The following is a 27,901-nucleotide window of genomic DNA, read 5'->3' on the forward strand; positions in this document are numbered from 1 at the left end:
CACAGGTGAGGGGGTGATGCGGGGACAGGTGAGGGGGTGATGGGGACACAGGTGAGGGGGTGATAGGGACACAGGTGAGGGGGTGATGCGGGGACAGGTGAGGGGGTGATGGGGACACAGGTGAGGGGGTGATAGGGACACAGGTGAGGGGGTGATGCGGGGACAGGTGAGGGGGTGATGGGGACACAGGTGAGGGGGTGATGGGGGGACAGGTGAGGGGGTGATGGGGGACAGGTGAGGGGGTGATGGGGACACAGGTGAGGGGGTGATGGGGGACAGGTGAGGGGGTGATGGGGGGACAGGTGAGGGGGTGATGGGGGACAGGTGAGGGGGTGATGGGGGACACAGGTGAGGGGGTGATAGGGACACAGGTGAGGGGCGGAGAGCGGAATGCAACACGCTTTGCCCCGCCCCCTCGCCTTGACGTCACGTTAGCGACGGCGAGTGGCTTGACGTTGCCAGGGTAACCGTTGGCCTTGGTGACAGACGGCGGGGCGGCGGCCATGTCGCGGATGCGGTCCCTCGACATGAAGAGGAAGCAGTTCCAGCTGCTGGCCGGCGCTCTCTGCAGGCTCACCCGGCGGTGTAAGTGACCGGGGGCCCGGGCCCGGGGCCCAGCGGACGGAGGGAACCGGTTGCCTCGTTAGTTGGGGTGACTTCAGGTGCCGGGGTGGCTGTTCCTTCTACCCGCTTCACCCGCCCTGGTGAAGTGGCTCCCTGCAGGACACGGTGGGTGGGTGGGTGGACACGGTGGGTGGGTGGGGCACGGTGGGTGGGTGGACACGGTGGGTGGGTGGACGCGGTGGGACGCGGTGGGTGGGTGGACACGGTGGGGCGCGGTGGGTGGACGCGGTGGGTGGGTGGACACGGTGGGTGGGTGGACGCGGTGGGACACGGTGGGTGGGTGGACACGGTGGGGCGCGGTGGGTGGGTGGACACGGTGGGTGGGTGGGCACAGTGGGACGCAGTGGGTGGGTGGACACGGTGGGGCATGGTGGGTGGGTGGGGCACGGTGGGTGGGTGGACACGGTGGGGCACAGTGGGTGGACACGGTGGGTGGGTGGGCACAGTGGGACGCGGTGGGTGGGTGGACACGGTGGGGCATGGTGGGTGGGTGGGGCACGGTGGGTGGGTGGACACGGTGGGGCACGGTGGGTGGGTGGACGCGGTGGGACGCGGTGGGTGGGTGGGCGCGGTGGGACGCGGTGGGTGGGTGGACGCGGTGGGGCGCGGTGGGTGGGTGGATGGATAAGGTGGGACGCGGTGGGTGGGTGAGCGCCCTTTAGACATGCGAATGGAAGTGGGCATTTGGCCCTTCCAACCTGTTCTGCCATTCATTGAGATCTTCTGTCTCACCGCCGTTGCCCTGCACTGTCCCATAGAGATCTACTAACCTCTGTTTTGATTGAACGGTAACTGTGTGCAGCACAGAAGCAGGCCCTTCGGACCAACTGGTCCAAGATGCCCCATCCAAGGTAGTCCCATTCGCCAGTGTTTGGCCCATAACCTTCTAAACTTTTCCAATCCGTGTACCTGTATAACTGTCTTTTAAAAGTTGTTCTTGTACCTGCCTCAACCACTTCCTCTGGCAGCTGATTCCACATAGATACCACCATTTGTGTAAACAAAAAAGTGTTGTCCCTCAAGTTCTTCTTCAATCTTTCCTCCTCACCCTAAATTTGTGCCCTCTAGTTCTTGATTCTGAGGAGGCTCAGTTGCAGAGTATGTTTAAGGCCGGGATTGATGGAATTTTGATATTAAGGAATATTATAATAATCTCATGGCCCAACATTACTATCGTGTCAGGGCATCAACCTCAGTTGACTGAGGAGTGTGAAGCACTTACCAGTACTAGCACCAGGGGTACCTACAAATGATGTGGTGTGAGCCAAATGAAACTGGCAAGCAGTGTGCAGTATTCAGAACTAAGTGATCTCACAACAAATGGATCAGATAAAAGCTCTGCTGTCTTTCCACACCCTGTCATGAATGGTGGTGACAAACAACTAATGGGAGAATCCCCATTGCCAGTGGTGATGGGGTCCAGCATGTGAGCGCTAAGGACAAGGCTAAAGCAAACATGTTCAGCTGGAAGTGCCAAATAGGTGATCCAGCTTGTCTTCCCATCATCACAGAAGGCACACCAGCCAACTCAGTCACTCCACATGATAACAAGAAATGGCCAAGGGCATTGTATAAAGCAAACACACTGGGATCAGAGAGCATCCCAGCTGTAGTACTGAAGATCTGCACTCCAGGACTATCTATAAATCTAACAAAGATGTTCCTCTACACTTGCAACATTTACGTCTACACAACAATGCCAAAATGTCCCAGGTATGTCATGTTCATAAAAAGCTTAACTCTATCGTTAACAGGTCAGAGTTTCCCCAAAGACTTTCCACCACAAATCAGAAATGTGATGAAATATTCTCCACTTGGCTGAATGAACGCAGCTCTAAAGCCCCTCAAGGAGCAAGACATCAGGACAAAGTAGCCTGCTTAACTGACATCCCATCGATTGCCCTAAACGTTCATTCCTTTCATCGCTGGTGCACAACAAATGGATCAGATTAAAGCTCTGCTGTCCTCTGTACCACCTCCAAAATGCACTCATACTGCTCACCTCGGCAATTCTGACAGACCAGCCAAACCTGTGTCCTCCACCACCAAAAAGGACAAGCTTCAGATAGATGGGAGCACTTCCACCTGTAGGTTCCCCTCAGAGTTACACACCATAATGATCCGAAAATATATCATGTGTTTTTATCATCTCAGGATCTAAATCCTGGAACTCCCCATCCAATAGCATTGTGGGAATACCTTCACCAGAAGGAATGCAACTTTTCAAGAAGGCAGCTCACCAATTCCTTCTCAAGGGCACTTAGAGATGGGAAACAAATGCTGGCTTTGCCAACAAAGCCAAATCTCAAAAAATGAATAAATAAAAAAAGTGGCTGCAAGATACAAGATCAGCTGTGGTATTATTGAATGGCAGAACAGGCTGTGACTGAATGCCCTTCTTTTGCTTAATTTCTTATGCTGTTAGTTGAGTATTATTTTCATCAAAAACAGATGTTTGGTTCAAAGCTGTACCCTTGTTACTTGCTTTACTAATCAGCAATATAATGGAAGGTACAGTTGCTATATCGGCATCACGTTTGAGATATTGCTGATGTGGAATTAGCAAGGCAGTAATTAAATGTGAGGGGAAAGAGAATGGGGCTCCCTAGACTGAACAATAACAACGGTTGGCATGTTGGTGCAAAGTAACAGTTGCTTGAAGAATATTAGAAGTTATTACAGCAGAATATTTTGAAAAGTTCAAGGAAATCAAACAAAGTCAACTTTGTTTTACAAAAGGGAAATCATCTATACTTGCGTTAAGTAGGGCATCTGGAATATCTTGTATGGTATTGGTCCCCTTACTTAAGGAAAGATGTTAATGCATTGGAAGCAGTTCAGAGAATGCTTACTAGATTAATACCTGAAATGGGTGGTAATATTTGGAATGGGTCATGCAGATCAATTGATTCCACAGGGCATTGAGGTAGTACAGGGTAAAACAATAACAGAATGCAGAGTGAAGTGTCACAGCTACAGAGAAAGTGCAGTGCAGGCAGACAATAAGGTGCAAGGAAATCAGATTTTAGTCATGGGAACAGGCTAGAGATGTCCATGTAAGAATAAGGTGAGTGCAAATTGGTAGCTCTAGCGAGCTTACAGAGGGATTCAAAGATAGTGGCAGTGACTTTATGATGGAGTAATGGAGAGCCATTGAAGTGTAGTAGCACAGAGGTGGTGGTATGGAGTATGAAGGATAGAAGAAATGGGATGTGTGAACTTTGGAGAAGTAAGTCTGAGAATCCAGTTGTGGAAGGACATTCCTGGGATTTGTGCAGAATTTGAGGGAAATAGAACAGCACAGTATGGGCCCTTCGGCCCACGATGTTTTGCAGCCCCATATAAACTTACCCCATGATCAATCTACTCCACATTTATGCTGTGCATTTCCCTGAGAACATCTGTTTCCAATTTACACTCCCGAGTGTATTAGCCCTCCCCTAATTAGAAACTTTCCTGTATTGTCTGCTCCTATCCTTGTCCATGGCTTATGCTAAAGGTCAGGGAGTTGTGGTCACTATCCCCAAAATGCTTGCCCACCAAGAGATCTGTCACCTGACCAGGTTCATTGCCTAGGACTAGATCCAGTATGGCCTCTCCTCTAGTCAGCCTGTCCACATGCTGTGTCAGGAATCTGTCCTGGACACACCTAACAAATTCTGCCCCATCTAAACCTTTTGCACTAAGGAGGTGCCAGTTGGTATTAGGGAAGTTGAAGTCACCCATGACAACAACCCTGCTATTTTTGCACCTTTCTAAAATCTGCCGCCTTATCTGCTCCTCAGTGTCCTGGTTGCTATTGGGGGGCTATAGAATACCCCCAAATAGAGTGACTGCTCCCTTCCTGTTTTTGACTTCCACCCACACTGACTCAGTAGACGATCCCTCCACGATGTCCTCCCTTTCTGCAGCTGTGATATTCTCCTTGATTAGCAATGCTGCTTCTTCCCACCCCCCCCCCCTTTTACCTCTCTCCCTGTCCCTTTTGAAACATCTAAACCCCAGAACATCAAGCAGCCAATCCTGCCCTTGTGACAGCCAAGTCTCTATAAGGGCCACAATATCGTAATTCCACGTACGGATCCCTGCTCCAAGTTCACCACCATTATTCTTAATACTTTTTGCATTAAAGTAAACAGATTTCAACCTATCTAACTGACTGCGTGTATACCCTATCCACTGCCTATCCTTCCTCACAGTCTCTCTGCACATCACATCCACCTTTACACCAACTGATCCATCATCTAACCTATCGGTCTGGTTCCCATCCCCCTCCAACCTAGTTTAAACCCTCCCCAACAGCTCTAGCAAACCTGCCCTCAAGGACATTGGTCCCTCTCGAGTTCAGGTGTAACCCATCCCTTTTGTACAGGTCATACGTTCCCAAGAAGAGATCCCAGTGATCCACAAATCTGAAACCTTGCCCCCTGCACCAACTCTTCAGCCATGCATTCGTCTGCCAAATCTTCCTATTCTTACCCTCAGACACATGGCACAGGCAGCAATCCAGAGACTACCATCCTTGAGGTGCGGCTTTTTAGCTTCCTTCCTAACTCCCTATATTCCCTCTTCAGGACCTCATCCCTTTTCCTCTGTATGTCGTTGGTACCAATGTGTACCATGACTTCTGGCTGCTGACCTCCTTAAGAATGCTATGGACTCGATTCAAGATGCCTCTGACCCTGGCACTTGGGGGGGGGGGCAGCAACATACCATCTGGGAGTCTCGTTCTCTTCCACAGAATCTCCTGTCTGTTCCCCTAACCAATGAATGCCTTATCACTACCGCCCTCCTCCCCCCGAGCCACAGAGCCAGACTCAGTGCCAGAGACCTGGCTGCTGTGGCTTTCCGGCTTTCCCTTGATAGGTCATCACCCTGCAACAGTATCCAAAACGATGTTGAGGGGAATGGCCACAGGGGTACCCTGCACCTACTGCCTACTCCCTTCCCCCCTCCTGATGGTCACCCAGCTACCTGCATCCTGCAACCTGACTGCCTCCTCTCCGTCATCTCCTCACTTTCCCAAATGATCCGGAGTTCATCCAGCTCCTGCTCCAGTTCCCTAACACGGTCTGTACGGAGCTGCAGCCGATGCGCTTCTCACAGATGTAGTCATCAGGGAGACTGGAGGACTCCCTGACTTCCCACATCCTGCAAGCAGAGCATACCACTGCCCTGACTGCCCTTCCCACTGCTCTAACTGTGTGATAACAAAGAAAGAAAGAGAATTGAAAGAGCCCTGAAAGCTTTCCTAGATATAGACAGTTGTCCTCGATGATCATTGGAGATCTTACCCATTAGGACTTGAGGCCTATCTCTTCCTTGATCCTGAAACCCAGTTTTCTGTGAATCAGTAGCCAGGTACCTGCAGCCATCACACTATTGGAGATAAAACAGAAATACTGGAATCGATCTGCAGGTAAGGCAGCATCTGTGGAGAATTTACTATTGAAATATGCTTTTACAGTGAGTTGAAGGAGTGGACAGCTCTTATTTGTATCATCAGCATTTACCAAACATATGTGTATGATAAATTTAAACTGTAGGTTTCACTCTGCAGTAATTGTAATGATCTAGACAGGAGGCAGTCACAGCTAGGTTGCAAGATTTATCACAGTGATAAATAAAAACAAGCTCACTTTGTTACTCATGTAAGCCGAATTTGGATATATCAAAAATTAATTCATGTAACCTCACGTGTTTCATCCAAGATACTTTATTCTCCTTTTCATTTCCATGATGTATAAGGAAAAGCCTGTCATATTTCAAGTAGCTGATGTTGTCTGTGATGAAGTTAAAGAGCCAATTATTGTGGAGATGTGGCTTTAGGGCTAGGATCATCAGTATGCACAAGGCCCTTTCATATGACCTCTCACTAATGCTGATGGGACCGATGTGTCACAAGATTCACTGGACAAGGAGACTGCTAAACTCCAGGAGCACTTAATTGAGTTTTTTTTTGAAAAGTAACAAAATAAATTGAGGGCAATGTGATTGCCCTCATCAGTTAGACTACAGCAATGTGATTGCCCTCATCAGTTAGACTACAGCAATGTGATTGCCCTCATCAGTTAGACTACAGCAATGTGATTGCCCTCATCAGTTAGACTACAGCAATGTCATTGCCCTCATCAGTTAGACTACAGCAATGTCATTGCCCTCATCAGTTAGACTACAGCAATGTCATTGCCCTCATCAGTTAGACTACAGCAATGTCATTGCCCTCATCAGTTAGACTACAGCAATGTCATTGCCCTCATCAGTTAGACTACAGCAATGTCATTGCCCTCATCAGTTAGACTACAGCAATGTCATTGCCCTCATCAGTTAGACTACAGCAATGTGATTGATGTATTCTAAGTCTTTGACAAGGTCCCACATGGAAGGTTGGTCCAAAAGGCAAGAGCTCATAGGATCCAAGGCAAACTGGATCCAAAGTTGACTTGGTAATGGGAGACAGAGGGCGATTGTGGAGAATTGCTTTTGTGACTGGAAGACTGTAACAGTGATGTACCACAAGGATTTACTGTTTGTCATATAGATTAGTGGTTTAAATATGAATATAGGGGTTTGCAGATGACATGAAGATTGTTGAGGAAGATAGTCTTTGGTTACAGAATGATATTCCTTAACTGGTAAATTGTGCAGAACAACGACAGATATAATTTATTCCTGCTAAGTGTGAGGTGATACACTTTGGGGGAAAAACGGGTACCCATTGAAATACTAAAATAAAACAGAACATTCTGGACACATTCAGTAGATCAGGCAGCACCTGTGAAAAGAGAATGAATATTGGTAGTGGTATTGGTTTATTATCGTCACTTGTATCGAGGTACAGTGAAAAACTTGTCTTACAAACCGATCTTACACAGTGCAGTTATTGGGTTAGTACAGAGTGCATTGATGTAGTACGGGTAAAAACAATAACAGTACAGAGTAAATTGTCACAGCTACAGAGAAAGTGCAGTGCAATAAGGTGCAAGGTCACAACAAGGTAGATCGTGAGGTCATGAGGTCATAGGTCATAGTCCATCTCATTGTATAAGGGAACCGTTCAATAGTCTTATCACAGAGGGGTAGAAACTGTCCTTGAGCCTGGTGGTACGTGCCCTCAGGCTCCTGTATCTTCTGCCCGATGGAAGAGGAGAGAAGAGAGAATGACCCGGGTGGGTGGGGTCTTTGATTATGCTGGCTGCTTCACCAAGACAGCGAGAGGTAAAGACAGAGTCCAAGGAGGGGAGACTGGTGTCTGTGATGAGCTGGGCTATGTCCACAACTCTCTGCAGCTTCTTGCGGTCTTGGTCAGAGCAGTTGCCGTACCAAGCCGTGATACATCTTGATAGGATGCTTTCTATGGTGCATCGGTAAAAGTTGGTGAGAGTCAAAGGGGACAAACCAAATTTCTTTAGCCTCCTGAGGAAGTAGAGGCACTGGTGAGCTTTCTTGGCCGTGGCATCTACGTGATTTGACCAGGACAGGTTGTTGGTGATGTTCACTCCCAGGAACTTGAAGCTGTCAACCCTCTCGACCTCAGCACCATTGATGTAGACAGGTGTATGTACACCGCCCCCTTTCCTGAAGTCAATGACCAGCTCTTTAGTTTTGTTGACATTGAGGGAAAGGTTGTTGTCATGACACCATGTCACTAAGCTCTCTATCTCCTTCCTGTACTCCGATTCATCGCTGTTTGAGATACGGCCTACAACGGTGGTATCATCTGCAAACTTGTAGATGGAGTTAGAGCAGAATCTGGCCATACAGTCATGAGTGTATAGGGAGTAGAGTAGAGAGCTGAGGACGCAGCCTTGAGGCACCAGTGTTGAGAATAACCGTGCCGGAGGTATTGCTGTCTATCCTCACTGACTGCGGTCTGTTTGTTAGAAAGTCAAGAATCCAGTTACAGAGGGAGGTGTTGAGTCCTAGGTCTCGGAGTTTGGTGACAAACTTGCTTGGTATTATTGTATTGAAGGCAGAGCTGTAGTCAATAAACAATAGTCTAACGTAGGTGTCTTTACTGTCCAGATGCTCCAGAGCTGAGTGTAGGGCCAGGGAGATGGCATCCGCTGTAGACCTGTTTCGGTGATAGGTGAATTGCAATGGGTCGAGGTTGTCTGGTAGGCTGGAGATGATGCGTGCCATGACCAACCTCTCAAAGCACTTCATGATGGTGAATGTCAGAGCCACTGGTCGGTAGTTATTGAGGCATGTTACCTTGCTTTTCTTTGGTACCGGCATGATAATGGTCTTCTTAAAACTGGAAGGAACCTGAGACTGAAGCAGGGAGAGGTTGAATGTGTCCGCAAATACTTCTGCCAGCTGATCAGCACAAGATCTGAGTACGCGGCCCGGGACACCATCTGGGCCAGGTGCTTTCCTCGTGTTCGCTCTTCGGAAGACTGATCTTGCGTCCTCCACTGTGATCACAGGTTCAGCTGCGTTGGTGGCTGTCAGAGTGGATGGTGACAATCCACTTCCTTTTTGTTCAAAATGTGCATAGAATGCGTTAAGTTAATCAGGAAGGGCTGTGCTGTTGTTAGCTATGCAGCCTGACTTTGCCTTGTAGCCTGTTATGGCACGTAAGCCCTGCCATAACTGGCAGCTGGTCAGGGACTCTATTTTGAGTTGGTATTGCCTCTTGGCATCCCTTATAGCTTTACGAAGGTCATACCTCGCTTTCTTGTACAGATCAGGATTGCCTGATTTGTGTGCAGCAGTCCTCGACTTCAGTAGGGAGTGGATCTCCCGGTTCATCCATGGTTTCCTGTTTGGGAACACCCGTATTGTCCTCTTTGGTACACAGTCCTCAACACACTTGCTGATAAAGTCTGTGATGGTGGTGGCATACTCATCAAGGCTGGCAGCTGAGTCTTTGAACATGGTCCAGTCCACTGTCTCAAAGTAGTCACATAGGAGCTCATCTGCTTCCTCAGACCAGCACTGCACGACTCTCCGTACCGGATCCTCCCGTTTCAGTTTCTGTTTGTATGCAGGGAGGAGGAGCACAGCCTGGTGGTCTGATTTCCCAAACTGAGGGCGAGGGGTGGCTCGGAAGGCATCTTTGCTGGTTGTATAGCATCAGTTTCAGGTTGAAGACACTTTGTCTTTATACTTAACTGACTGAGAAACGATTGATATGTGCTTAAAGCATAGATTTTGTTTCTCTTGCCTTGGATACTGCGTGATTTGCTGAGTTCTTACACACCTGCTGGTTTGGTTTCGAATCTCTAGCAGCTGCAGTTTTTTGCACCAGTTGCTGATCATTTCAATCTCACTCTCTTCTCTGATGGGTTTCCACCTTCTCAGCTTGTTCACCCTCGGGGTTTATGCTTGTTTTGTCCACTTTTCTAGTTCTGATGAAGTTGTTGACCTGAAAGGCCAGTTCTGCTTCTCTCTCCATGGACGCTGCCTGACCTGCTGAGCTCTTCCACTTTCTGTTCTTGTTTTAGAATTCCAGCATCTACATTTTTTTTTTAAAGGGTCATGGAGTTATACAGCCCTTTGGCCCAACTCTTCCATGCTGGCCAAGGTGCCTATCTGAGCTAGTCCCATTTACCCGTGTTTGGCCCATATCCCTCTGAACCTTTCCATTACCTGCTCAAATGTATTTTAAACATTGTAGTTGTACCCACCTCTACCACTTCCTCTGGCAGCTCATTCCATATACCCACCATCCTCTGAGTGAAAAACTTGCCCCTTGGGTCCCCTTTGAATCTTTCCCCCCTCACCTTAAACCTATGCCCCCTTGTTTTAGGCTTCCTACCCTGAGAAAAATACTATCACTTTTGTTCCAGGGAAAACAGTCTCAGCCTATCCAGTCTCTCCTTATAAATCAGAATCAGGTTTATTATCACTGACATATGTTGTGAAATTTGTCGTTTTGTGGCAGCAGTACAGTGCAAGACATAAAAATTACTGTAAGTTACAAAAACAAATAGTGCAAAAGAGGAATAATGAGGTAATGTTCATGGGTTCATGGCCCGTTCAGAAATCTGATGGCAGAAGGGAAGAAGCTGTTCCTGAATCATTGAGTATGGGTCTTCAGGCTCCTGTACCTCATCCCCGATGGTAGGAACATGAAAGGGCATGTCCCGGATGGTGAGGGTCCTTAGTGATAGATGCTGCCTTCTTGAGGCACTACCTTTTGAAGATGTCCTCTATGGTGGGGAGGGTTGTGCCTGTGATGGAGCTGGCTGAGTCTACGACCCTCTGCAGCCTCTTTTGATCCCGCACCTTGGAGACTCCATACCAGGCGGTGATGCAGCCAGTCAGAATGCTCTCCACTGTACATCGGTAGAAATTTGTAAGAGTCTTTGGTGACATAGCAAATCTCCTCAAACTCCTAATTCAAACTCAAACTCAAGTCCTCCAGTCTCGGGAAATTCTCGTAAACCTTTCCTGCACCCCTCTAGCTGAATCACATCCTCCCTATAGAATGGCGACCAGAGCTGCACGCAGTCTCTAAGTGCCGGCTCACTAACTTCTTGTACAGATGTAACGTGACGTCTCAACTCTTGTATTCCGTACTCTGACCAATGAATTTCATCAAGCCATACGTCTTCTTCACCAGCCTGTCTACCTGTGTCGCCACTTTCAGAGAACTATGTACTTGTATCCCTAGGTCTCTCTGTTCGACAGCACTTCCTAGGGTTCTGCCATTCACTGGGTATGTCCTGCCTCGGTTTAACTTCACAAACTGTCACACTTGTCTGAGCTAAATTCCATCTATCATTCCTTTGTGATTAAGCTAGAGGGGGTTTCCGGTTGACCTAGATCTTGTTGTAACTTCATGCAGCTTCTTCACTTTCCACTATAAAACCAACTCTGGTGTCATCCGCAGACTTACTAATCATGTCAACTTCATTCTCATCCAAATCGTTAACATGGGTGATAAACAACGGGGCACTGCTGCTCCAAATACATCAGCACTGCACAAGAAGCAAATGTTAAAAGCTGTACCTGTCACATGGAATGTAGAGGGCAACTAAGTGACAGTATGTTGGCGCCGGAAGCGTGGCGACACTTGCGGGCTGCCCCCAGAACACACTACGCAAAGATGCATTTCACTGTGTGTTTCGATGTACATGTGACTAATAAAGAAATCTTATTATTCTTTATGATTCTTATTTTCTCTTATTTTATTCCTCACATCCTTTTTTCCATGCCTGTAGGTTATGCAAGTGTTTCTGGTGAAGAGTAAGAAAATGCTCTGAAGATGGGACTATTCCCTACATGCAATGGAGAAATGAAAGTTTTTTATTTCACTGTAGGGCCTTTCGGTATAAAGTTACAGTCTGCCTGGAATTTGCCAGCACATGCTGACACAAAATTCTAGAGGAAGAGAAGGTGATCACACTTGAGACTCTTTTAAACAAAAAAGGAAGATTTAACAACCTCAGTGGTTATCCAGCTTCAGGATTACTTGTAAGAGTGCCGACCTCTCCATGTGTAACATTGTAAGGTTCTGTTCAATCATATTATGAATGGAGACGGAGGTTTATGAGTAACATTCCTATTTGTAATGCCGCTGGAACAGAACTTGTGAAGCCATGAGGGACAGTTCACAGGATATGCTTTTATTTTATCCTTGAAATTCAGAAAGGTGGCTCAGTGGCACCGCTAGTAAAACTGCTATCTCACAGTTCCAGCAACCTAGGTTCATCCTGGTGTGTGTGGAGTTTCTAAGTTCTCCTTTGACCACATGGGTTCTCTCCAGGTACACCCTAAAGGTGTGCAAATGGTAGGTTAATTGGCCACTGTAAATTGCCCCTAGTACAGAACATGGAACGGAACAGCACAGGAACAGGCCCTTCAACCCACTGTGTTGTGCCAAACAAATTAAACTAGTAATTAAATGCCTAACTAAACTGATCCCTTCTGCCTATACAATGTTCCTATCCCTCCTTTCTCTGTACATTTATGTGCCTATCTAAGAGCCTCTTAAACACATCTATCGTATTTAACTTCACCACCACCCCTGGCAGCACATTCCAGGCACCCACCACTCTCTGTGTATGAAGAAAAACTTGCCCCCCGCACATCTCCTTTGAACTTACCCCCTCTCACCTTAAATGCATACCCTTTAGTATTAGACATTTCAACCCTGGAAAAAGGATATTGGCTGGCTATCTATGCCTCTCATAATGTTATAAGTTTATATTAGATCTCCTCTCAAACTTCGCAGCTCCAGAGAAAGCAAACCAAGTTTGTCCAACCTCTCCTTATAACACCTGCCCTTTAATCCAGGCAGCATCCCGGTGAACCTCTTCTGCACCCTCTCCAAAGCCTCCACATCCTTCCTATAATGGGGCAACCAGAACTGAATGCAGTACTCCAGATGTGGCCTATCCAGAGTTTCATAAAGTTGCAACATAACTTCCTGACTCTTGAACTCACTGCCTCGATTAATGAAGGCAGGCATGCCATACACCTTCTTTACCGCCCTATCGACCTGTGCAACCATTTTCATGGAGCTATGGACTTGGACCCCAAGATCCCTCTGTACCTCAATGCTGCTAAGGGTCCTGCCATTAACTGTGTACTGTTCTTTTACATTTGACTTCCCAAAGTGCAACATCTCACACTTGGTCAGATTAAACTCCATCTAGTGTGTAGAGGTGTCGCAGAATCTGGGGGTAGCTGATGGGCCTATGCAGAGAAAAAAATGAGATGGGTGCAGGATTAGTGTAAATTGGTGTTTGATGACCAATGTGGACCTGGTGGTCAAAGGGTCTGTTTCTATGCTGTATGACTCTTAAAATAAAAACTGGTAACGAGAAGTAACTGAAAAAGGCTAATAAGCAGCAATTTCCCTTTAATTCCTTCTTCACAATACACCTGGTTGCTTAATTTTAAGAATCTTCCTACCAAAGATCAATAACATATTGTATAAAATAGACAACAACTTTTTTGTATTTCAGTTTAACAAGCATGTTCTTGTGCCTTTGCTGTAGTCAACAGACGTGAAGTGCAGTGTTTGATGAAAGTCTTCAGTACCCTTGCTGACACTTTTCCTGAGCAACATATTACAGTTGGACTCGATCGAAACAAATTTAGGAATGTTTTGCACACCACTTTTGGAATGACTGATGATATGATCATGGACAGGGGTGAGTGTTGCAGTTATGTTGTAGAAATTATCATGGAATGTAGATCTATGGATTCAGCCACTGTGAATCATGTGTGATACTGGACATATAGTCAGCCTGTGCTGACTAATTTTCAAATGCTGGTTAAATGCAAATTGCTGTTATTAGGAAAGCTACAAGTATAACCTTACAAATGTCACCCAGATCCTGGGAACAAGTGAAATAAATGGTACACTGTAAAGACACTATTGGCTTTCTTTATAAAAATTGGCATCCTTTTGTCTGCAGGAGACAATGGATAGTGCAGTTTAAGATGTAGATGCTTGCTGTCTCGTCTCATTAAATAATCCAGTCCAAGATCTACATGATCAACAGGGAAGATTGGTACTTGGTCCATGTCATAACTGGATAGTTTGGAAACTACATCTTCCCTATGGGCTCTTTTCAAGCTGTTGGAGCCGATTTCTATCCTGGAATTTGATGCCCTGTCATAAGCAATCATGCTGCACACACTGATCGTTTACCAGGATTTTCTGTTGGTCAGGATCAACTTCAGATGCCTTCACATCTCACCTACGTGCATCTTTATAGTGAAGTCTGGAGCATCCTGTTCTCGTTCTCACCTATAATTCTCCATATAGCATGTCCTTGGGGATGTAACCAACTGCCAATTTACTCAGATGGCTTAACCAGGCCAATCATCTCTTTTTGAAAGGGGGTGTCATACTTGGCAAATTTCCCCTTGGAAGTCCCTCTGAGTGGTAAATCTATCTTGCCCTTTGATACTAAGTATATAGCATAGGCTGCAGATGGAAGCTGCTTAATCTTTACGCTAGGTGGACAACTTAAAAAATACATGTTTAAAATTAAGGCCCAAATATCAGATCTATTGTACAGGTATTCCTCAATATATAAACTTTCAAATGACAAAACTTTGTTATAATGCTGTTAACTCATTAGGACATGTGTTCTTGATTTATGATTTTTTTTAACTATATCATAAAACATGCTAATCTCAGCACATTCACTTTGTACCAGGTCATTTTGTGTTGATCGACATCCTTGTGCTTTCCTTCTTATCGATTTCATTAGAATTTATTCTGTGCCTTTGTCAAGATGGTTTCAAAGTGCTCCAGCTATTCTGAGGATTGCATCTCCTCTGAGAAATCACAGAAAGCTATAACTATCTGTATGTAATCATATTATATAGTATTATATATAATAATATATTGTAAGTTGTATCTAATTAATAGAAGTGAAAAAATTGAGTGTCTGGTAAACAGCAGCCTTTTACCAAATCTTGTAGAGTTGACAGGGTGAACACTCCTTAACAACATGAAAAAAATAAATGGTATCCCTTGAAGTGCTTTACATGTTACAAAGGGCAGAGATGTTAGAAAAGAGAAAATGGATAACCATGTGGTTAGAAGATCAGAATCAATGTCTTGGTAATCTAGGAACAGCTGTGGTTTTATTGGCAAATCTTGAATGAGGAGGGTACTGAAGTTTCTGAAAGTGCTGATATGTTCAAGGCCAATGTTTCAAGAAGTGTCCAAACATGCATAACGTGCTTTGGTTAACATTGAGGACATGGCTGACAACATCTGGGTAATGTTTTTGTTCCCAGCATCAGTTCATTGTCACAACCCTTGGACCGAGATGCTCTCTCTATGTTCCTTACTACCTGAAGCACATAATTTTTAAAAAAAATTTTATTTACAGCGTGGTAACAAGCCCTTCCGACCCAACGAGTCTGTGCCACCCATTCTAAACCCAAATTAACCTACCCGTAAGTTTTTGCAACATGGGAGGAAACCGGAGCACCCGGAGGAAACCCACGCAGACACGGGAGAATGTACAAACTCCTTACAGACAGCGATGGGAATCGAACCCCGATTGCTGGTGCTGTAATAGCGTCGCGCTAACCGCTACGCTGCTGTGCCGCCCCACACGATCTGGAAATGATACGAGGCATATCATTTCCAGAGCAGTGTCCAACCCACCATACAGGAAATTTGAAAGAGGCACAACATTAAAATAACTGAAGTCTCCACCAGTGCCTGTTGTGATGATGTAACCCTTGCAACAATGAATGGTGTATGGATGAAACAAGGGTCTGATAAACCTTGAGCAATACCAGTGACAGAAGGAGCAGGAAATCACTAAGATAACACCAAAAAGACTCATTTTTTTGAAGAGACTTTCAGATGTATTCCAACATGAGAAAGTGGGATTAATCTTCATGCTTATCTGATGTACAGCAATAGATGTGGCTGCATGGGTGGGAAATACTGTGTTTTGCCATAAGGGGTTTAATCAGATGAAGAAGAGTTGTCTGGTTGTTCATCAACACATTCTTTAAACCTCTTTTGTCACTCAAGAACTGTCGCAGGAAGAATTTTGCCCTTCAACGCTGCAAATTCCATGAAGCTTAGATTTATCACCATCACTTGAACACCAATGACAACTATGCCTCTTACTTACCCTGCTAATACCTTGATATGCAAAGCCATCACACATTAGGAGCAGGAGTAGACCGCTTGCTCCCTTCAGCCTGCAACGGTATCCAATAAAATCCTGGCCAGTCTGAATGCAACCTGAACACTGCATACTTGCAGCTCCCTTTTGCCAACTTGCTTATCATGCCTCTACCTCCAAAGAACATTCTGCTTCCACTGGCTTTTGAGTTAGAGTTCTGAAGACTCTCAACAAAAGGAGAAACACTTCTGCCGTTTTAAGAGAGCTCTTATTTTGATATGACTCCTCTCTGACAAGAAGATAGGCCACCCTCAGGATCTTGTATGCTACACTTGGTGGGTGCCTGTAAGGGTATAGAACCATACAACACTACAGCACAGAAAACAGGCCATTCGGCCCTTCTAGTCTGTGCTGAAACTTTATTCTGCTAGTCCCATTGACCTGCACCCAGTCCATAACCCTCCAGACCTCTCCCATCCATGTATCTATCCAATTTATTCTTAAAACTTAAGAGTGAGTCCACATTTACCACATCAGATGGCAGCTTGTTCCACACTCCCACCACTCTCTGAGTGAAAAAGATCCCCCTAATATTCCGCCAAACCTTTCCCCTTTCACCCTAAAGCCATGTCCTCTTGTACTTATCGCTCCATATCTAGGTGGAAAGAGCCTACTCGCATTTACTCTGTTTATACCCCTCATAATTTTGTAAACCTCTATCAAATCTCCCCTCATTCTTCTGCGCTCCAAGGAATAAAGTCCTAACCTGTTCAATCTTTCCCTGTGACTCAACTCCTGAAGACCCGGCAACATTCTAGTAAATCTCCTCTGCACTCTTTCAATCTTACTGATATCCTTCCTATGGTTAGGTGACCAGAACTGCACACAATACTCAAAATTTGGCCTCACCAATGTCTTATACAACCTTACCATAACATCCCAACTCCTATACTCAATACTTTGATTTAGGAATGCCAGGATGGCAAAAGCCTTCTTTACAACCCTGTCTACCTGTGACGCCACTTTCAGGGAATTATGTATCTGAACTCCCAGATCCCTTTGTTCCTCCGCACTCCTCAGTGCCCTACCATTTACTGTGTATGTCCTACCTTGATTTGTCCTTCCAAAATGCAACACCTCACACTTGTCTGCATTAAATTCCATCTGCCATTTTCTGGCCCATTCTTCCAGTTGGTTCAGATCCCTCTGCAAGCTTTGAAAGCCTTCCTCGCTGTCCACAACACCTCCAATCTTAGTGTCATCAGCAAACTTGCTGATCCAATTTACCACAGTATCATCTAGATCATTGATATAGACAACAAACAACAGTGGTCCCAGCACAGATCCCTGAGGCACACCACCAGTCACAGGCCTTCAGTCTGAGAAACAATCATCCACTACCACTCTCTGTCTTCTCCCACACAGCCAATTTCGAATCCAGTTTACAACCTCTCCATGGATACCTAGTGTCTGAACCTTCTGAACTAACCTCCCATGTGGGACCTTGTCAAAGGCCTTACTAAAGTCCATGTAGACAACATCCACAGCCTTTCCTTCTTCTACTTTCTTGGTAACCTCCTCGAAAAACTCTACAAGATTCGTTAAACACGATCTACCACGCACAGAGACATGCTGACTATCCTTAATCAGCCCTTGGCCATCCAAGTACTTGTATATCCGATCTCTCAGAACACCTTCCAATAATTTACCTACTACTGATGTCAGGCTCACCGGCCTGTAATTACCTGGTTTACTTTTAGAGCCTTTTTTAAACAACGGAACAACATGAGCTACCCTCCAGTCCTCCAGCACTGCACCTGTGGCTAAGGACATTTTAAATATATCTGCCAGGGCCCCCGCAATTTCTACACTAGTCTCTCTCAAGGTCCGAGGAAATATCATGTCGGGCCCGGGGGGATTTATCTACCTTTATTCACTGTAAGGCAGCAAGCACCTCTGTTTTGTATGTTTTGTTAATTTAAAATTTAATATTATTAAAATTATATTTTATTATTTGAGCTGTATTTTACATTGAAACTAACAGGAAATGCTGTTGATATTTACAAATTTTCACATAACAAATGTATTCTTCTGGAATCTAACCCTTTCATAAATGGAGGAATACCTGTATCTCACTTGATGCCTGACTATACACAGAGACTAATGAAACTCTAGGTGCATGGTTGTGTTCTTTCCTGGATCTCTAGTCCTATTAATGCCACTTAATAGGTCGGGGCATTTTGTCCAAAAAAATGGAATTTGACTTTTGAATGCCAGACAATCAGTAAATAAATTTCAGGATATGAACTGAATATCTGAACTGAATATTTAAATGAGACATCTCTATTTGAGTTAGACTTTTTTTTGTTGTTAATCAGATCCACTGGAAAAATGGGTAGGTGGCTCCAACGGGATTTCCACCCAGTTTCTTCTTCTTGGTAATCAAGGGACACTGATGGTAAAGTAACTTGTGGGCATGGTTAATGAACGATACAGGAGAAGTAGTCATTCATATAGTGGAAATGCCTGTTACTTTAATGGAACAAGTTGATGGTGATGAAGTTTAAGAATCATACCTGCAGCTATTATGACTGAAGGTTGAATGATCGGGTACTATAGTATGAAAGGCCAGGGGTCAGATGACAGTGACAACACTACTGACCCCCATGGTCGGATGATAGCATTGCCTATCAGGTCGGAAGCTATACCACTGTCAATCAGGGGTCCGGCTCCACCCCATTAGGTAAACACCTTTCTCTTGCTGGAACACTCAGATTGGTCTGTGCGAGCACCTTTGTTCCTGGGCACATCTACTACTGGCCCGTTTAAAACACCTTTGTCCTTGCTGGGCCACCCAGCCCCCCAGCAGCATAAAAGTGCTGCATGTTTGGTTTTTCTTCCTCTTTTTCTGTCTCCGAGGACGTTGAGGTAAGCTGTGCACTACTTCAGGGTAGTTAGTTGAGGACTCCCAAGACCAAAGAGCCAATGTTTGTCCAGAATCAGGGTGTCCAAACATTGTACTGTTTATTCCTTGATCATTTGTACCCAGTTATTGTGTATGAGTGTGTGTGTGTGCGTGCATGTGTACCTCACCCTCTGTCGCGATTTCCGTCCACATTCGTGCTCCTGCTTGAGAGTGTGTGAGTGCATCTGTTCCTATTCATTCTGTCCCCGCGTTTGTCTTTGTTAATAAACCATTTTTAAATTACAAAGACTGTGTGTCCAGACCTTTATCTTTAAGATACCAAAAGAACCTTTCTCACAACAGGTACTGCAAAGGTATTCAGAAAGTCTGCAAAAGATGTTACAAAATTCAAAGGAAAAAAATCTTTCTTTCTCAATTTTGTTACAAATTTCATGCATTTACAGCTTTTTATCATATTTATTTGTGCTGTGTTTCCTGTGGAACCATCTTACTGTACTCAACAATTATACCATTGTGTCCCTTTGTGCTTTTCTTTGCCTGTTTGAGATCATTCTTGGACGTCATCAACAATTCCTATCCTTTCAGGCTTTTACGAAAAAACATTTGCACTGGTATTTAACTAATTCACCTTTCTCTATGATAGAGTTTGTCATTCCTTATTTGTTGACGTTCTGCTGCCATCTACCCTTGCTTTCTTCATTCTTGTTAAGATATTCATTTAATCTTGCAGCTTTCCATTCTGACCAACTGCCTGCACCTGATGTGTTGATCAGGCTCTTCTATTTACAGATGCTAAGATCTGTTTTATGTTTGCAGCATTTTGTGTTTTATTTCAGATTTCAGGCATTGACAAGTTTTATACTTCTTCAAAGTTATCTAGATGTTACACCGTATATTTTATTACCTACATTTTATTATGACATAGAGAGGCCACTAAGTCATTGAATGTTCTCTCTCACATGCCCATCAAGTTTCTCCTCCACCTCCACCCCCTGCCACCAAACCATCCACCTACACGAGGGCTAATTTACAGTAGCCAGGTAACCTATCAAATAGCATATGTTTGGGAGGAAACTGGAGCACCCAGGCAAAACCTCCACATTGTCACAGAGAGGATATGCAAACTCCATGCAAACAGCATCTGAGTCAGTATCCAATCAGGCTGTGTGGAAGTTCACTGTAACTGCACTAACTGCTGCAGCACTTGCTGTCTATCATGGGTCAGGTTCTGCAATTATCAAAAGCACTTGTCAAACTAAATTCAGAGTTAGTCACAATCTAAATATCTAATTAAGGAACAATTTACCTGAAAAAGATTCTATGATTAAAATCACCAGTTAACTGCATGCTCTTCCTAATGGGAATATTGGAGCTTTGGACTGCACTAGCCACCCAGACTTGGGCCGTGCCGAGAAATTTAAATATTCCCAAATTTAGGAGATTTTTTTAGACTAGTCAACCACATGAAGCAGTATTCCTAAATACTATTTTGTGCATGTATAGCTATTTGGCAACTGGATACTTGTAATGTCATGTGATATATGCTAATATTAGTTTGTGCAGCTATTTCGTTTTGTTGATCAGGTAGGCAAGTGATATGAATTAAAAGGATGCTTTTCTGTTCAGAACACTCTCTAAGTATTTGTCACGTCAGTATTTTACACTTTAAGTAGAGCTTTAATATTTACATAGGTGTTATATTCAAAGAATAACAGTTAAAGAATAGTCTTCTCCGATTCTCATAGAGATTCTCCTATTTTTAGACACATTTCTTTATTAGTCACATGTACATCGAAACACACAGTGAAATGCATCTTTTTTTGTAGAGTGTTCTGGGGGCAGCCCGCAAGTGTCACCACGCTTCCGGCGCCAACATAGCATGCCCACAACTTCCTGACCCGTACGTCTTTGGAACGTGGGAGGAAACCGGAGCACCCGGAGGAAACCCACGCAGACACAGGGAGAATGTACAAACTCCTTACAGACAGCGGCGGGAACTGAACCCGGGTCGCTGGCGCTGTAAAGCGTTACGCTAACAGCTACACTACCATATTTCATTTGAAGTTGAAGAACATTAGAAAAGATGTAATGAAAACAGCTGAATTAATTTTGTTCATTTTTATATTATAACATCTTTGGAAGTGGAAATATGGTTGTTTTGTAGAGACATCAATAAGAGGAAGGAACAGTTAATTTGATTTTTCAAATATTGGTTGTAAGTCCAGGATTTCATACCATAATCATGAATTAAGTTACCTTCAAATTATTTCTACATTTTGGCTAAACAAAATGTTGGTACTGCATTTACCCTTTCAGATTTGCGGCAGTAGGCTCATGAGAAATGCTCACAAAGGCCAGCAATTGCTAGTGCTTCCTTTTTCCCTGTCTACTTGTAATTGATTAAATATTTTGGTGCTGGTAGATCCTATGTATTGATTTAACCTATGTATTTTACCAGCTTTTAATCCAAGCAAAAACTTAGGCACTACTTGGCCTGTTTTTATTTGGTGAACCCAAAAGTTTATTGCATGTCTTGAATGTGTATCCGGTAATTCTAACTACCGGTTAATGTAAATTACCCCTTCATGTAGGTAAATGGCAAAAGAATCAAGGGAGAGGTGATGGGTATAAGAAAGAGAATAAGTTGTAGGGCTACAGGGAAATAAAAGAAAAATGGGACTGAATTTCTCTGTTGAGAGTGACATGGACCCAAAGGGGTGAAAGGCTTCCTTCTGTGACTTGATAAGTTACTAAGTAAGCTTTAAATACTTTATATTAGTTTGGATTTATTTTTTTCAGTTTTTCGTGCATTTGACAAAGACAATGATAGCTACGTCAACATGAAAGAGTGGATTGAAGGACTGTCAATATTCCTCCGAGGGACTTTGGATGAAAAGATAAAATGTAGGATTAATTAAAGTTTTATTTGTTTTTTGTCACCATTCTTTTCCCTGGTAACTCTGACGTTAAACCAGGCTGTTTGCAGCCATATTTAATCAAGAGATCACCTCAGTACCACATGGTGCACCATTGATATACATTTCAGTCGCATTGACTCTGGCCCTACCTCAGCTCATTTGGTGCAGAAATTCTTAAGCATTTTTTGGTTACATTTATACTTGACCGCACTCCTGGCCAGCCTCCCAGGTTTTTCCCTTGATAAATTTAAAGTAATCAAAAGATCTGATGCCTGTTTCCTGGCTTGCACCATTTGGTCAATATCTACCTACCTTGATTGGCTCCCAGTTAAGCATTATATCTGTTGTAAAACACTTATCCTAATTTACAAATCCTTCTGTAGCTCTCTCTGAAACCTCCTTCAGCCTCCTCCCAAACTGAGTGAAATTTGGATGCAGATCACAATGTGCTTATGCTGCTCACAGCTCAATTAAGACTACTAACCAGAAATGAGTCTTTAGGTTTCATGTCATTTTTTCTCTTTAAGATCCCCCAAAAAATCAGTTTGGTCACAAGCCACAATGTCTTATCTGAGTTGGTGTGTCAAATGTTGTTAAATAACTCTCATGGGAACATCCAGGATGTTTTTCTATGGTTAAGATGGTTGTTGGATAGCATAAAGTATATGTAAATGTTTGGATGTCAATTAATAAAGATTAATCATTTACTTTTATTCAGTCTGTTTTGACGTTTTTGATCTAAATGGAGATGGATTCATTTCACGAGAGGAGATGTTTCACATGCTCAAAAGTAGCCTGGTCAAACAACCGACAGAAGAAGATCCTGATGAAGGAGTAAAAGACTTGGTAGAGATAGCACTGAAAAAGTTGGTAAGAAAAGTTGATTATAGATTAAGACAATAAGGTGCAAGGGCCATTGCAAGGTCAGGGGTCCATTTTATAGTGCGAGAGGACTGTTCAATAGTCTTATAACAGTGAGATAGAAGCTGTCCTTGAGCCTGGTGGTATGTTCTTCTGCCCGATGGGAGAGGGGAGAAGAGAGAATGTGTGGGGTTTTTGACTATGTTGGCTGCTTTACTGAGGCAGCGAGAAGTGTAGACAGAGTCCATGGAGGGGAGGCTGGTTTCTGTGATGTGCTGAGCTGTGTCCACAACTCTCTGCAGTTTATTGTGGTCCTGGGCAGAGCAGTTGCCGTACCAAGCCGTGATGCATCCGGATAGGATGCTTTCTATGGTGCATCGATAAAAATTGGTGTCAAAGGGGACATGCCAAATTTTGTTAATTTCCTGAGGAAGTAAATTGGTTTATTATTGTCATGTGTACCAAAGTACAGTGAAAATCTTTATTTTCCATGTCATCTATACAGATCATTTCATCACATCAGTACATTGAGGGAAAAGGAGTAACAGAATGCAGAATAAAGTGTTACAGTTACAGAGAAAGTGCAGTGCAGTAGAGGTACTGGTCAGCTTTCTTGACTGTGGCATCGACATGGTTGGACCAGGACAGGCCACTGGTGATGTTTACTCCTAGGAACTTGAAACTCTCAATCCTCTAGACCTCAGCACTGTTGATGTAAACAGGAGCATGTACACTGCTCCCTTCCTGAAGTCAATGACCAGCTCTTTTGTTTGGCTGACATTGAGGGAAAGGTTGTTGTCATGACACCATGTCACTAAGCTCTCTATCTCCTTCCTGTACTCTGACTCATTGTTATTTGAGATTCAGCCCACTGTGGTAGTGTCATCTGCAAACTTGCAGAATCTGGCCACACAGTCGTGAGTGTATAGGGAGTAGAGGGCTGAGGACGCAGCCTTGTGGGGCACCAGTGCTGAGGATAATCGTGGCTGAGGTGTTGCTGCCTATCCTCACTGATTGCGGTCTGTTGGAAGTCAAGGATCCAGTTGCAGAGGGAGGTATTGAGTCCCAGGTCTAGGTCAATCCCAGGTCTTCTCTCAAAGGGTTGTGAATCTTTGGACTTCTTTACCTGGAAAGTTGTTGAAACTCAATTGCTTAGTTCATTTAGAACAGAGATTGATAGATTTCTGGATATTATGGAAGTGATGGTATGTGGAGATGGTGCAGGTAACTGGAGCTGAGGTAGAAGATTGGCCATGACCTTGATGAATATGGCAGATTAGGCTTGGAGGGGCATATGGCTTACTCCTGCTCCTAAATCTTCTGTTCCTGAATTGAATGTGGGTGTGGGGGGAGTATCCTTGGTCAATATTTCTATAAGATTGAGCACTAGGTACCACAAAAAGATTTTTCATGTCCTTAACTTGGCCATTGTTTCATTTAATTTCCTCCTCTAATTTAATTGTGCCATAGGAATTTTATTAATTTTAATGCAGAAATGCAAAAGATATTCACTAAGAAACTTTGAAAATTTAATTTTTACTATAATTTGGAGACATTAATTGAGAACATATTATCTCTCACCTTTGAGTCAGTTTCACAATTTTTTTTGCCAGTTTACGCATTTCCTTCTGAAATCGTTGGTTTATTGCTGAGATGTAGTTTTACAGGTCAATTTTTAAGATTGTTTTCCATCTTTTGTACATTATCTCTTTCTCAATCTCTGGGCAGCATAATGGCAGTGCTGGAGGAGCTGCCACCTCTCAGCTCCAGGGTTTCAATCCCGACACCCCAGTGCTGTTAGTATGGGGTTTGCACGTTCTACCTGTGACCATGTGGTTTCCTCTGGTGCTCTGGTTTTCTCCCACACCCCAAGATCTGTAGGTTGATGGGTTAATTAGCCTGTGTAAATTGCCCCGAGTGTGTAAATGAGTGTTGGAGGAATCTGGGTCGAGTTGATGGGAGTGTGGGAGAATAAAATGGATTGGTGTAAATGGGTGCTTGATGGACAGTGGTCTGAGGGGTCTGTGTCTGTGCTGTGGGGAGCCACGATTTGTTGCCAGTACGGCTGTAACTCTTAAAAGTATGTTTGTGAAATTCATTCTTGGTCTTGCCTACATCTTGCTCACTGCTCTTCCCAGTTCACTCTGCAGCTGTGCAGCTCATCCAAATCTCCATCACATCTTTGTTGTCAGGCATAAAATCCTTCTTACCTTGATTCAGTAAAATCTTTTTACAGTGCCCATTGATTTCAACGTCCATATTCCTCCCTCCAATTTCTAATTATCTGCTCACTCCTGGGCACTGAAACCTCCATTCTTGTGTCAGCAACTTATTTTGCTTTACATTTTCTCCATCTTTTGCTCTACCATATGTCACAGGGTTATTCGTATTCTTTATTTTGGAATTCCATCTTTAAACTCCTCTTTCTTACTGATCTCCATGTTTTGAAAAACCTCCCTAAAACATCTTCCCTTTACATTGGACACCTTCCACTTCCTGTAGCAACTACATTTATGCCCTCCTTAAGTTGCAAATTTGTGTCACTGAGATCTAACTGCCTTTTAATTCTAAAAGATGGTGATCATTCTGGGCCTGATTATAAGGCAAAGATGAACGAACAAGGTGGGAATTTACTATATTATCCAATTGCCCCACATAAGACCATGTGATGAAACGTTGTTGTAAAACGTCCACTTTTCATTACTAGGACTATGATCATGATAACAAGGTTTCATATGCGGACTTTGAGAAGGCAGTGAAAGATGAAAACCTCTTATTGGAAGCTTTTGGACCTTGTCTCCCAGATCCAAAGGTAGGGTGCTTGAGAGACCAATTAAAGTGTATTTCTTAGATTGTTGCATGTAAAATATTATTCTTGTTTCCAATATTGTTCTGAGATATTGTCAAACAGTAATATTCAGGGCATGGAATATGACTGTTACACCTATAACAACATAAACTAGGAGGTGGTGGTGCTGTAGAATAGTTATCACATCAACATTATTACAAAATGTCTTTTGGACCATATTTACTTTGTCTTATTTAAGTGAGATTTGGGGTAGCCCAGGGATTAAACATTGAAAGGTACCAGTGGGGTTTCTGGATTAGAAGTTATTGCAGCGGCTTCTCTGGCTTGGTGAACAATAATAGTCAGCTCCCATCCAGCCAGATGTTGGTGGGATCATTTTCGAGGAGAATGACATGGTCACTTGTGTCATTGACAGCAGAACAGGGTGTGGAAAAGTAGTTTCCTTTGTCACAATCACGTAGGATGTTTCTGGTGACTTGGATCAGACTATTTTGCAATGTGACAGAAACTTAATTACAAAGAAACAAATACAAATTCTGGAAAATAGAAACATAATATGCTGAAGATACCCCATAGGTCAGGCAGCAGCTGTGGAGGGAATAATAGGAGGAACGGTTAGCATCCCGGTGAATAACCTGTCATACAATGAAAGGTTAGCTGTGTTTCTCCCTCCACTCACACTGCCTGGCCTGTCATGTATTCTCAGCATTTGTTTTTATTTCAGATCTCTGCAGATTTTTTTTTGCTTTAAAAACCTTTGACAGGTGGAAGTGAATTTGTGAGACTACAGCTTGTTCAAGGACTTGGAGGGTTGACATGCAAATAGAGAGGTGTGGGGCGAGTTGGGGAAAGAGCGCACGGCAAGGCTTGTGATAACTAACAGAAATCAGAAAGGTGACCAGCAGCAGAAAAACAAACTGCTGGAAGAACTCAGCAGATAAAGCAGCATCTGTGGAGGTGAAGGGATGGTTGATGTTTTGGGGCAAGATCCTGCATTAGGTGATGAGTGGAGCAGGGTCAGTGGAGCATGGGTTGAGCCTCTTTGAAGTATGAGATTTGCCAAGGCACAAGAAATTCATTTTAGCTTAGACCATTGTCATGGAGTATAAACAACATTGAAGCAGGCTTTGTGGCCCAACTCATCCACGGCCGATCAAGATAGCCATCTGAACTCATCCTATTTCATTGTGCTTGGCCGTGTCCCTCTAAACTTTTTCTATCCATGTACCTGTCCAAATGTCATTTAAACATTGTGACTGTACCTGCCTCTACGGCTTCCTCTGGCAGCTCGTTCCATACACCCACCACCCTCTCTGTGAAAAGGTTTCCCCTCTGATCCCTTTTAAATCTTTCCCCTCTCTCCTTAAATCTATGTCCTCTAGTTTTAGACTCCCCTACCCTGGAAAAAAACCTGTGATCATTCACCTCATCTATGCCCTTCATGATCTATAGCTGGGAGACCAGAAATGTGCACAATACTCCAGTTGTGGTCTCACCAATGACTTGTACAGTTGCAACGTGATGTCCTGACTCAGTGCCCTGACTGATGAAGGCAGGCGTACCATATGCTGCCTTCACCACCCTGTCTACCTGTGTTGCCATTCTCAGAGAACGATGTACCTGTACCCCTCGGTCTCTCTGTTCTACAACACTCTCTAGGGCCCTACCATTTACTGTAAGTGCTGCCCTGGTTTAACTTACCAAAATGCAACACCTCACACTTGTCCAAGTTAAATTCCATCTGTCATTCCTCGGCCCACTTCCCCAGTTCATCTAGATCCTGTTGTAACCTTAGACAACACTGTCCACCACGCCACCAATTTTGGTGTCATCTGCAAACTTACTAACCACGTTAACAACATTGTCATCCACATTGTTAATATAGATGACAATCAAAAGTGGACCCAGCACCATCCCTGTACAACTGGTCACAGGCATTCAAGTCTGAATAACAACCCTTCACTACCACCCTCTTCCTCCTTCTGCCAAGCCAATTTTGTATCCAATTGGCTAGCTCACCCTGGATCCCATGTGATCTAACCTTCTAGCCTACCATGCAGGACCTTGTCAAAGGCCTTGCTGAAGTCCAGGTTTACAGGTTTCATCCTTTGGGAGGAAGAGAAGGTAGGGAATCTGCAAAGGTGGTTGTATCTTGGTTACAAATAAGTCCATGAGATTCTAGCGTATTGTTATGGGT

The 27,901-nt window shown here is 44.1% G+C and overlaps 1 protein-coding gene across 3 annotated transcripts in view; it reads left to right on the plus strand.

Moving 5' to 3' along the window:
• Positions 1 to 448: 448 nt before the first annotated feature.
• Positions 449 to 27,901, plus strand: part of clxn (calaxin) — a 29,082-nt gene continuing 1,629 nt past the window's right edge. The window contains exons 1-5 of one of the 3 annotated variants that reach the window (XM_052016066.1): positions 449 to 585; positions 13,578 to 13,733; positions 21,916 to 22,020; positions 22,753 to 22,904; positions 25,603 to 25,707. In XM_052016066.1, the coding sequence (XP_051872026.1) occupies positions 504 to 585; positions 13,578 to 13,733; positions 21,916 to 22,020; positions 22,753 to 22,904; positions 25,603 to 25,707 (600 nt within the window). In that variant the 5' untranslated portion in view covers positions 449 to 503. Of the gene's footprint in view, positions 586 to 11,927; positions 11,971 to 13,577; positions 13,734 to 21,915; positions 22,021 to 22,752; positions 22,905 to 25,602; positions 25,708 to 27,901 lie in introns of those variants that run through there. The other 2 variants (XM_052016067.1, XM_052016068.1) reach the window with 2 other exon arrangements.

This window comes from Pristis pectinata, chromosome 5, assembly GCF_009764475.1.
Source record: "Pristis pectinata isolate sPriPec2 chromosome 5, sPriPec2.1.pri, whole genome shotgun sequence".
In the NCBI taxonomy this organism is placed as follows: Eukaryota; Metazoa; Chordata; class Chondrichthyes; order Rhinopristiformes; family Pristidae; genus Pristis; species Pristis pectinata.